Source organism: Saimiri boliviensis, chromosome 6 (assembly GCF_048565385.1).
Source record: "Saimiri boliviensis isolate mSaiBol1 chromosome 6, mSaiBol1.pri, whole genome shotgun sequence".
In the NCBI taxonomy this organism is placed as follows: Eukaryota; Metazoa; Chordata; class Mammalia; order Primates; family Cebidae; genus Saimiri; species Saimiri boliviensis.
The window spans coordinates 129,706,449-129,718,663 of record NC_133454.1 but is presented as its reverse complement, the minus strand read 5'-3'; the positions used below and the strand labels follow the sequence as shown (position 1 = coordinate 129,718,663).

Here is a 12,215-nt window from a genome sequence, read left to right as displayed (position 1 = left end):
ACCCGTTGTGTGCTCAGCTCAGGGAGGACTGCAGTAAGCTCTAGGACTCACTGTGCCATGACTCGTACAAGGCAGAGACACTTCCCCTAACAGCAGAAGACAGTAACATGGACCCCTTCTGGAGGACACCCTCTTCCTGCAGATGGGTTCCCTCAGCCCCTGGACAGAGGAGGGAGGTGCAGGGAAGGGAGGGACAGGATTTGTATCCAGAGGCCTCACAGACAGCTGGGTCTAGTGGCAGAAACTTGGGAGTGTGGGGGCTGGCAGAGGCAGGACAGATAGTCCCTTCTCAGGGACCCACATTTCCCAGTTAGCCCTGGTAAAGGAGACAGGTTTGATAGGACCTCTGTGGGGTGGGGAAGGGCAGACGCTCTGTTACAAGCATGACCGTGGGAGGGCTGTGGCCTCCAGCCTGCACTGCCAGCTTTCTCCCAGGGCTGCTGCAGTCATTTTCCATGGCAATGCCTCTAAGTTCCCACTCACAATACCCTTTCCCCCAGGATCTCCAGGAGGCCCCAGCCACCAACCTTGGCCATAGCTCTGCTAACAGCAGCAGCAGCAGCAGCTCCTGGGAGCTGTGATCTTTACATGCCAGAGCTGCCTTCACCATCTCTACAGGTCTGGGTGGACTATGGCCCTAGGGTCTGCTCCTCCAGTCCCTGCCTCCCAGCTTCCCTTTAACTAAGACCAGTCACTCCTGGGTCACCTGCTGGCCAAGATACCTCCTCCCTCCCCATCTCAAGCCTGGTACAACATATGTATCTGCAGAGGATGGGAGATAGGAGGCCAGTCCCTAAGATCTCGAGAGGGGCTCTGGCCAGGGTCCTCGGTAAGTAGGCACAGCCATTGTCTGTCAGGAGTTCTTAGTCCATTTGGGCCACCGCAACAGAATATACAGACCAGGTGGTTTAAACAGCACTTATTTCTCCCAGCTCTGGAGACCAGAAGTCCAAAATCATGGCACTGGCCGGCTTCGTGGTTTGCCGAAAGCCAGCTTCTCCTCAAAGGGCAGAAAGGGCAAAGGGTTGCTCCAGGATCCCTTTTATAAGGGAACTAATCCCATTCACGAAGGCTCCACCTCATGATGCAATCACTTTCCAGAGTCCCCGCCTCCCAGCCCCATCACACTGGCAGTGAGGATTTCACACATGGACTGGGGGGACACAGACATGCTGCCACTGCAGGTCTTCAGCTTCAAGTCGTGGCCAGCAGGGTGGGCTGAATCAGAGCTGAAAGACAGGGCGATGGGGCGGGGGAAGCTCAGGAAAGCTGACCCAAAGGCCACACCAGCGCTTCAGACCCAGAGCTACATGCCAGATGGCCGTGTTCTGAGCTCCTGCAAGGAAGAGTGCAGAGCTCTGTGCTGAGAGCCCCTTTCAACAGGATAAATGGAGCTTGGGGCCATTTTTACTCTAAGGCCAATAGCCAGTGTCCCCACACTGGGCCCCTGGGGGAGTTTGTGCAACCAAGAGACAAGGCTGTGGTCCAATCAGTGTCCACTCCCATCGGCCAAGGGCTGGAGACCTGTGCCACTGCATGGGCAGCAGTTGTGCTGCAGGGCAGGTGAGCCTCAGCAGGCACTGGACAGAGACACCCTGTGGCGGAGGGCTACGACAGAGCAGTCCTCAGAGTGGTGGCCAAGAAGTCCGGACAAGGCACAGGCCTGGTGACCGAGCACTGCAGGTGGGCATCTTTAGCTAGACAGGGGCTCTCCCACAGCCCTGGAAGCCAGAAGTTTCAGATCAAGGTGGCAGTAGCATGGGTTCCCTCTGAGGCTGTGAGGGAAAATCTTCCAGGCCTCTTCCACAGCAGCTGGTGGTTTCCTGGCAACCTCTAGCATCTCTTGGCTTACAGAAGCATCACCCTGATCTCAGCCTTCATGGCACCTTCTCCTCGTGTGCATGTCTCTACATCCAGACTTCCCCAACCCACTTTGAGACAGGGTCTCACTCTATTGCCCAAGCTGGAGTGCAGTAGCACAATCATGGCTCATTGCAGTCTCGACCTCCAGAGCTCAGGTGATCCTCCTGCCTTAGCCTCCCAAGTAGGTGGGTCCACAGGCACACACCAGTACACCTAACTTGTATTTTTTGGAGACATGGGGTCTCACTCTGTTGCGCAGGCTGTTCTGAAACTCCTGTGCTTGAGCAACCCACCCACCTCAACCTCCCAGAGGGCTGGGATTACAGGTGTGAGCCACCGTGCCCAGCCCAAATTTCCCCTTTTTGAAAGAACACTAGTCACCTGTGTTAGGCTCTCCCTGATGGCCTCTTTTTACCTTGACTGTATCTGCAAAGACTCTTTCCAAATAAGATCACATTTTGACATACTGGTCATATTTTGAGGATTTCGACATATAAATTTGGGCAGGACACAGTTCTGTCCAGAACAAGTATCTGGGGACACAGAGATGATGCATCAGCAGGCGGGGTAGGGCAGGGGGCAGAGTCTGCCCCACCCCAGGACTTAGCCCTGCCCTTAGGGGCAACTGGAGGGACGGGATGGTGGGGAGGGGTGCTGAGCATTCTGTTGGGAATGGTCAGTGTGGGCAGAGGGTCAGGATGGATTCTCTGGGCTCAGCTGAGGGCGACAAGGCAGTTGTGTGCCCAGCAGCACGTGGGCACCATCTACCCCGTGAGGCCTGGCGCTCAGTGGCGCTCCCAGTGGACAGGTTCTCATTGCCCAAGGTCAGAGCCGGGCCCAGGCTGTCAGTGTGGCCAGGTTCTCACCAGGAGGGCCGTGTACCCTGGGCCCATATGATGGAGGTCCCTATAGCACATTCTCATGGCCTGGGCCCTCTTGACAGAATTTGAACCACACTCTGGAGAAGCGCAGAGCAAGTGTGCGTTGCAGGAGTTACTACCAGTCTGAGTTCGTTTGTAGAGCCTCTAAACACCCCGAAAAATCACAAGCCCCACTCCTGCATGTGCCTCCCAGGCCCAGCTGCTTTGGGGAAGTCGGCATTTTTAGTGCCTTGATGGTATTTAGAGTCTAATTGCCAACGCGCGTCACTGGGACCACATGCTTGATGATAGAACCGGCTCTTCATTGATGGGGATGTGGTTTCTATATTAAGCGCGCGATTCGGAGCTACTTTCCTGGCTTTTGCAAGCCCAGGTTTGAGTTGGGGACCCCCACAGGCCCCTCCAGACCTCATGTCCGTGTCTGTCCACTGGGCGTGCATCTAGGGTTCAGTGTAACTCAAGAATGGTGACAGACAGGGTGGCCAACTGCCTCTGCCCCAGGGCCCACATGACATGCCGCCTCCTCATGCTGGTAGAGGCTGTTGCAGGCCCCTTGCAGACATCCCCTCTCCCTCTGCAGGGGAAAGACTGGGCACAAGGTTAATGTTTTTGGAGATCCGAGCTCTGGCACAGAAAACTGACCTGGGACGCTTAGAAGATACAGGGCTCACCAGTCACCTGCAGGTTCCCTAGGAAATAGAAATCAATTTCATGAATGTCACCGGGACTGAGTTTGAGACCAGCAATGTGCAGAGTTCAATCTGTCCCTTCCCAAAAGTCTAAACACAGATGGTGTCAAAGGCAGTGATAACAGTGTTCTCTTTCACTGGTGGCTGGCAAGAGCCACAAATCCAATGCCCCCTCAAGCCGAGAAGGTGATGTCAGGGCCCGGGGGGCTGGGGCGGGCAGGCACAGCAGCACTCACAGCCCCAGTTAACAGCAGGGGAGGATGTTGCTTGCAAGTGGGAGGTCCAGCTCCCCAAGTGCCAGGGTTCTGATTTTTCAATGGAAAGTGAAATTCTAGACTTTTTATGCAAAGCTCTTGTACTTTTAAAATTGTGACAGCTAAGTCAAAACTGATTGAGGCACTGTGTGGGTGGGATTTGACCCTTGGTAAGCGCTGGATGGGGACCAAAGGGAACATCCTAGGATGTGTGTGGATGGTTTGAGGCCCTGTTGGTGCCGCATCCCTGCCCCCAAGTGCTTGCCAGTGCAAGAAGCCATGCTGTTTACTGAGTACAGCCCGCTAGAGAAGCAGGCGTCCTGCCCACAGGCACCCAGCAAGCAGCAGGGTCCCCCCACAGGCTCTGGCCCCCACAATATGCTGACTCCAGAGGGGTGCAAACCCACCAGGACCAGGGCTCCAGATGCCATCCCTCTCCAAGTGGGAGGGAGGGCTCTCTAGGTGGGGCTGGGCCCGCAGGGGAGCTCATCCAGAGCAATTTTGTTTACAAGTGGCTCATGACCCAGGAAGACCGGGGGGAGACAGATTCCAGAGGTCAGCGGGGAGTCAGATGCCCAAGAACTCATTCCAAACCTAGTTCCATCCCTGTAAGCCTTGCTCTTTGTCATCAGCTTTCAGAGAAGGCCAAGTGGCGTTTCCAGGGCCCATGGGAGCCTCATTTCCTCTGAGCTCTCCTCAGCAGCTCCTGCCATTTGGTGCAGTCTGCTGGGGGCAGCAGGTCTATGAGAGAGATAGGGGACAGAATCAGGAATCGGGGGGCCCTGCTGATGAGGAGTTAGGTGGGACAGCAGCTTCTGCAGGCTCAGATACGAGACATGGCATCTGGGCAGCCCGCCCGCCCCTGTGCAGGAGCACCTCTGGCTGGGGCAGTGTGCCTACGTGGAGGTGCCGCCAGAATGTGCACCCAGACTGCCAGCTGCAGACAAGGAAGGTGTTGGGGACACCAAGGTCCTGGCCCCACAGCCAAGCTTCCTGAGAATCCCCCATGGGTGGCTCACTCCCCGAGAGGCCCTTTTCCGAAAGCACAGTCTCTCCTGCCCAGAGAAGAGTAATGCCTGCCTCTGACACTTCCAAGGAAACGGCTCTCCAACCCCTTGACCCTCCTGAGGCACAGGAACAAACTTCTTTTCCCCAAGTGGTCGAGGTCACGGAAGGACAGCATCCAGCCACCACAAATGCACTCCAGGAGATTCTGGAGGACGTGGATTCTAGGGCGTGAGCCCAAGGCTGTGATGGTCAGCAGGCCACAGTAGGAGCCATGTCCCCAGACCCTCTCTGCCCAAGCAGGCGGGCTGCTAGAGTCCCCATCAGCCCCAAGAGCCCTCAGGAGGCCCTGACTTGTGCCTGACCTCTCCAGTAACTGGTGGCCCATCCCTGTGCTAATGCCACAGTCTCCCCAAGCATCAGATCCAGAGAACACCACACAGATGGGTGGCAGGAGTAAGCAGGTAATAATGCCCACTTTCTTGGTTGGAACCCCCTCAATGCCTGGCACTAGGGGCCTGCCCAGAGCAAAGAAGCTGGTCCCAGCCCATCTCAAGGTGGGCTCAAGTCTTCCCCTCTCTCCCCACAGCCTTCCCAGAGATGACCCCCAGGGATCCAGTACCGGGCAACTGGGGGCTCCCTCCTGCTGGGTCTTCTCACCAAGGCCTCATGCACTCGCCTTGTGGCTCCTGAGCCTGGGCAGCCTGCCCCTCCATCTGTTTGAGAACCCAATGTCTCGGTGGCTCCTATCTGTTCAGCACCTCATACTCACAGTGTGCAGAAAGGAGGCATCTCTGCGTCATACCTCGGCACTCCCTGGCATCCAAGACCCTGCTCTCAGGCCTTGGCCTTTTCTGGGCCCCCAACCCCTTACCACTTCCTTGCCCACTCTACTCCGGCCACCAGTTCACCTGCTGTCCTGCCAACACACATCCTCTGCCCACACTGCTCCTCCCTGGTGGGTTGAGGCCTCTGCCCCCTCTCCTCTTACTCGGCTCTGCCTTCTAAAGTGGTACTCAGCCACCTGAAGGTATGTGTACGTTTCTGTGTGTCGGCCAAAACTCCCTAATGAGGTCTCAGACTTCCCACAGATGGAGGCAGGGACAGCTGAACTGCCTGTGCCTCATGGCTTCTAGTGGCACCGGGAATAGAAACACTGGAATGAATGAATGAATGAATGAATTTCTAAGAAACAGCTGCTGCCTGGGTGTGCTGATTAGAGGGGGAGAACTGATGGCTTGTGGCTTGTGTTCTGTGGCTTGTCCAAGCCAGAGCAGTGAGGGTCCTGCAAGCTGAGGTCTGCCCTCCAAGACTCTCGGCACTGTCCTCCTTGGTCCGGCTCCTTTACTTTGTAAAGCCGTCTGTAAAGCCGTCTGCTTTCCTAATTACACTCTGAGAGCCTCAGTGAAAGGGACAGCCCCCAGGAGTCACCTTCCAGAGACCACTGCTGCTGGAGGTGGGCCTCTCTCCCAAGGCCCCACTAGGATGGCCCTACTCCCAAGACGACATCTTCAGGCGATACAGGGTGACCAGCTGTCCAGTGGGCCCAGGACCAAGGATATTCCCAGGATACTGGATACTCACTGCTGAAACAGGGCGGGCCTGGCAGGTGCATGGGAATGGGCTAGTTCCACAGCAGAGACTGCAGAGCAGCTATGCAGGGACTGCCCTGGCCCCACTGTGTCCTCCCTGGGCTTCTCGCAGCTCTGCCTGGAGCAGCCGCCTCAGAAGTGACCGAAACTGGCACGTCCTGGGCCTGTCAACAGTACGGGGAGCTGGGCGGTACCTGCTTCTATCCAGCTTTTGCACAGGTATTGGGTTTGTGAAAATCCACCAAGCAGCACACAGGCTTTGATAAGTTTTCTGTTTGTGGGTACACCAAATGTTCAGCTTTTGAAGAATCCACAGCAGAAGGAGACTATGCCTACAGCGCAGTGTGGCTGGTGAAGAGCATGGCTTCAAGGCTTCTTGTCTGCTGTTTACAATCAGGGTGCTTTTCTTTGTTCAAAGATGGTGTGTAAAGTAGCTGTGAACTTCACCTTCCAGGCTTCCTCCTCCCTGCTGCCACCTAGAGACAGTGGCCCTTGGGCTGTGCACCCGTTCAGGAGCTGCTGGGATGACAGTGCCAGAGGCCCCCTGTGGAGCTCAATTGCATGAGCAGGGATGAACCCGGGGCCTTTTCACAGCAACATCTGAAAACCACTAAGGGTTATTCCTGCAGTAGCCAGGGTGGACAGTGTAGGCCCAGTCACCTGCCCAGTTGCAGTCTCTGTCACTTAGGTTTCCTCTGGGAGTGGCATGGGCTTGGAAGGCAGAGAACAAGGCCATCTGCTGCTCAGCGTTGCTCAGGAAGGTGAGAGGAGTAGACAGCAGAGGAGCCAGGGCCCAGCCCCCGCCTCTGCCTGTGTGATGGCCCCGAGTCCATTCCTGCTTCCGTGCTTGGTACATTTGCCACAGTGAGGACAAATGGGTCAGGGGAGGTAACGCGCTCCTAAAAGGACCACAGGGCAGAGGCCACAGCGTGGCAGCCTTAGGGGTCCCCAGCCTGCCACCCTCCACCCCAGGAGCACTGGCGCAGCTGGCCCCTGACACAGGTCAGGGCCCCCACTCAGTGAGCGTCCTGTTGGGCCAGGCTTCTCTGCTTTCTCAGGCCTCTGGAGGGGGAGAGCAGGGAGGGAGGAGGAGGAAAGGGGCCGCGTCAGTGTGATGTGTATTCCCAGAATACATGAGAAGCAATTAAGCACCGCGTTTCCTCCTCCTGTGAGGACGCAGAGCCTGGTGCAGCCCGCCCGGGAACTTGGCTATAAGCCTCTTCGCAGGCAATCTTTCCGTGGCTGTGAAAATTGCCCCAGGCCTGTAAAAATGAGCACTTAAGGATGCTCACGTTAAATAGGAATCAGTCATTCCTCAGCATCAGCTGCAGAGGACCCAGTGGAGAGCTGCAGTGTTAGAGGAAGGTCTCACAGCCCCAACGGGCCTGCCCCAGCCTCCTGAGCCACAGTTAAGTGACCTCCACAGTCACAGAAGCGTTCATTCTGGTTTCCCCAAAAGCACCTTTGTTTCCCAAAACATGGCGGTCTCACTCCCTTCGCTTCCCTGCATTCGCCCCCTTTTAGGAGCCCACATTGTCTCTGCCTTGGGTGGGTGCCAGCTGTCTTCCTCTCCGGGGCTCTCACTGACGCCATTCTCCGCGCCTTCCCGCAGGTTAACAATGAGAACGTTGTCAAAGTCGGCCACAGGCAGGTGGTGAACATGATCCGACAGGGAGGGAATCACCTGGTCCTTAAGGTGGTCACAGTAACCAGGAATCTGGACCCCGACGACACCGCCAGGAAGAAAGGTACCCACCCCACACTTCCCAGCTCCAGCCTGGGGCCCTCCTGGGGGTGGGTGGGGGTGGGCAGGACAGCTGGAGCTGGTGGGCCCTCTCTCCAGCCGAGCCCACACTTCTGAGAGCCCAGGCACAGGGGCAAGGCTGGTGGAATTTGCCACCAGAGCTCATGACATTGACTTGGGGCTCGCAGGCTGCCGGAACTATCTGTGTCCCACCAGGCATGTCCTGTCAGTCACTGGCAGGCGTCCCTTTTGCAGGCTTCCACTGGCATCGCAGTTGGCGTCCCGTCCCCTCCCTCCACCTGCCCAGGCCCACCCATGAGAGGGCAGGCTCTGTGCTGCAGTTCAGGGATCCAGCAAGACCCTCCTGAGCACCTGTCCTTTCTTATCCTAAGCACGCCTGCACAGCCCCTGACCACCACAGCCAAACAGCTCACAAACCCACCTGCCAGCCCACAGGGCCACCACCGGCCTTATTCCCGTGTCTGAAAACATGGGCTGGGGTCTCACACCGTCTCTCCTCTGCCCTTCAGCTCCTCCGCCTCCAAAGCGAGCACCAACCACAGCCCTCACCCTTCGCTCCAAGTCCATGACCTCGGAGCTGGAGGAGCTTGGTAAGTCACACGCCCGGCCCGGCCCGGCACCATACTGTCACCATGCCTGTCCCTGAGCTGCCCTTTGCAAAGCATCAGGCTATGCATGACTCCGTGCTTGCTCACTACCCCCTTCTTGCCCCTGCACACAGACATGCATCAGGAAATGCCCCTGCATGCCCAGCAGCCCCACGTGTGCACCTCCCTTGGAGCCTGGCGGGGAGTTGTTGCTAGTCCTTCTTCTTTTCTGTTTATCTAACATTGTTTTGTTTTGAATTTTTGGGCCTCTCACTAGTGGATAAAGGTAAGCAGCCCCACCAGGTACCCAAAGCAGCTCCCCCTGCTGTCTAGGGCACCCCACCAACATCCACCTTGGCCCAGGCCTTGGAGGCCTGCAGGAGCTCCTCCCCACATGGCTCAGAACAGAAGGCTCCAGCCCCCCGGGGATCTGTGTAGACAGTGTGGGCTTCACAGAGCAGTCTGGTCTGCACAGCAGGCTTAGGAACTCCTGGCACCTTTGTAAAAGATCTACAAGGAACAGAGAGGCTCTGGCCCTCTGACTCCATCTTGCTGACTGGGAAAGGGCGGCTACCAGCCATGCTGGCCACGTAGGACCCTGTTCAGGGGAGTCACCATGAAGCCCAGGGACACCTTTGGAAAGAGGGTGGCTCTGAAATGCACAGAGATGACGTGTAGGTGGAATCGCTTGCTCCACTGGAGCACAAACTGGAGCTGGTGAAGGCAGCTTACGGAGGCACAGAAATGAGCCCCTGCCCGAGACCCACCGTCCAGTCCAGCTGGCCCGGGGGGTTGAGAGCCCAGCCCCGACAGTGCTTTCACTCACAGACCCCATCCTCCCTGCACTCCTGGCGCAGGCAGCTTTCCCGAGAGGGGTCTAGCAAGTACTGCAACAGCAGTAAAGCAGCGGTCATCTCTCCTTAGCCCAAGGCACTGAGGCTGGCCAGGCCACCTCTCACAAGGTTGTGGGGCTGGAGTCAGGACGGGCATGAGGCCTCTGTCTGCTACAAAACAGCAGCCCTGCAGTGGCACTGCCCTACCCACACAGACCTACCCAGAACCAGTAGTGTCCCGCATGGGGAAACCCGCTTCCGTGTGCCCCAGCCTCACAGGCAACGGAGGAGATGGCGGGCCTCCAGGCCTCTCCACAGGGGCCCATCCCGGGACTCCCCAAAGGGACAAGCCCAGCAACTCTCGTCTAAGGGATGCTCCCGTGAGTCCAGCTCAGTTCAGAGACAAAGGAATGAGGCAGGAAAGGCCATAGGCGCGCTCCAAAGGCTGATCCCGTCTCCTCTGCTCAGGTCTGCTCTGAGAACTCATCCCCGACTTTGGCAGGGTGCTGGTGAGATGAGGGGCACGGAGGAAGAAGGACAGCCCCTTTCCACCGCCAGGCAGAACGTTAGTGAGCAGGGCAGACCAGACAGCTGTGCAGGCGGCCAAGGTCTGGGGAACGCTGCTCCATGGCGAGCGCAGCCTGCGTTGGCAGTGCTCCAGACGGCCCTGCTCCCTGCCTGCCACCCCGGTGCCAGCCCAGCCTGCTCCTGAGGTGCCCTGAGCTGAAAAGGCCCGAGTGTAGGCTGCGGGCGGGCGCTACGTCCTGGTGGCTCACAGCGCTCCCCTTTCTGTTTGCAAGCCTCGGTCCGGAAGAAGAAGGGTAAGGGAGGCCCAGTGTCTGTCTCAGCCCCCTGCCCAACACCCCCCGTGGAACAGAAACCTCCTTTGTGACACTGTGAAGTCTCAAGTGTGCCACAAAGCCTTGTGTTGTCTTCTCCATGCCGGGTCCTGCCCGAGGAGCCCCTGCCCTGGAACACATCCGTCTGTCTGTCCTTCCTGCTTGGCTTCTCCTGTCTGTGTTTCCCCAGCGTGTCCTGTGTTTCTTCCCTGAGCTGTGCTGTGTCCACATTGTCATGACTGTGAGGCCGATGGGACCCGTTTGGTCTCGGCTGAGCCTGTCTCGGCCAGGTGGCCTCCAAGCTCTGTCTGTGAGGCCTCCCAGGGGACTGAGTCACAGAGGGCTGCCTGGATGGGTGGCTTGCAGGTGAACAGAGCCCCTGGCTGCATTCTTGACCCTCACGCCCCCTTTGTGGTGGGCAGGGACTGCCTCCCTTTAATGCCCAGAAATCACCTACTCCCCAAGAGGCTGCCCTGTGCCTGCCACTGGGCAGAGAAGGGAGCAGTGTGAGCCCTTTGGCTATACCTCCACACCCAGGGCTGGTGTGGGGTGGGAGACTGGCAGTCACTGTGGCTGTGAGCCCCAGAGAGACTCGGGTCCCCCCTTCCACAACAGCAAGCACATCCAGGAGTACTGCTCACCACCTGCTGGATGCAGCTCCCCAGCAACTAAAAGCAGCATTCCTGGCTGGGCCTGGTGGCTCACACCTGGAATCCCAGCACTTTGGGAGGCCGAGGCAGGTAGACTGCCTGAGGTCAGGAGTTCAAGACCACCCTGGCCAACATGGTGAAACCCTGTCTCAAAAAAAAAAAAAGCACTTCCAGCCACAAATCCCTTGGAGTTGGGAGGACCCTAGTACCTGGCCAGAGGCACTGGCCCTATCCAGCCACAAATCCCTTGGAGTTGGGAGGACCCTAGTACCTGGCCAGAGGCACTGGCCCTAAGGCACATCTTAACTGTGTCCCAATCACACTATTTGGGAATGGATTCTGAAGTGGGCACAGAACCACCACTGCCTCCTCCCCTGGCTGTCCCTGCCCACCGCCCCTGCCTGTGTCATCCTAGCAGCCTCTGTGCAGCTGCCCAGAAAACCCCGGTGGGCTTTCTAGACCCCACTGCTGCTCCGAGGATGTGGCGGACACACAGGGTACAGAATACTATTCTATGCTGTGCAATTACATTTCCGTGTGAATGCTCCTTCAGTCCAAGGCCAAACCCCAGCTCATGGGAATGGACCTCTACTCATCACCTACCTGAGGAAGATGCCCCACCCTGGGTGCCCAGGAACCCAGTTGCCAGAACAGCGAGGAACAACGAAAGTCCCGTCAGGAAGAACAGCTCAGGACTCAGATGGCTGGGCTGCTGTGGGTGCCTGTGGCCTGCTGGGACCTGGCCCTGTCCATCCCACCCTCCTCCCCCAGGGTGGTATTGAAGGAAAAGAGTCACAGCCTGCATGGCCAGGCAGAGTTCACACAGAGCACGGGCAGGAGCCCCAGAGAGACGTCTACCTCCCATCTGAGCAAGGGAAGCTGGCTACAGATTTGAGCTTAAATGCCATTGAACCCCAACCCCAGATATAACGGGGTAGGGGTATAGGCAGGAGGACCCCAAAGGGGCCAGCAGCCGTGGCCCAGCCTGGTCACACTTGGGGGATCCTGCTGGGGACTGAAGACACCGAGGGATGCTGAGAGTCCCTGCCTCCCAGACCATGAGCACATCCCAAGGGTACACATGTGATGTGCGGGCACAAAGTAGGCACGTGGCAAATGCGCCAGGCCCCTCATGCTGCCTCCACCTGTCTCTAGGAAGACTGACCTCACCTTGGAAAAAGTACTCGTCACACTCCAGAAAGGCTGTATGGAAAAAAAAATTCAGGCCTTTGCAGTTGTATTGGGTTGAAAAGTGGC

The 12,215-nt window shown here is 57.6% G+C and overlaps 1 protein-coding gene across 15 annotated transcripts in view; it reads left to right on the top strand.

Moving 5' to 3' along the window:
* Positions 1-12,215, top strand: part of SHANK2 (SH3 and multiple ankyrin repeat domains 2) — a 684,346-nt gene that overhangs the window by 642,439 nt on the left and 29,692 nt on the right. For 12 of the 15 annotated variants that reach the window (XM_074401828.1, XM_074401830.1, XM_074401824.1 and 9 more), the window contains 2 exons: positions 7,897-8,032; positions 8,559-8,639. In XM_074401828.1, the coding sequence (XP_074257929.1) occupies positions 7,897-8,032; positions 8,559-8,639 (217 nt within the window). Of the gene's footprint in view, positions 1-7,896; positions 8,033-8,558; positions 8,640-8,913; positions 8,923-10,269; positions 10,291-12,215 lie in introns of all 15 variants that reach the window. The other 3 variants (XM_039470825.2, XM_074401835.1, XM_074401836.1) reach the window with 1 other exon arrangement.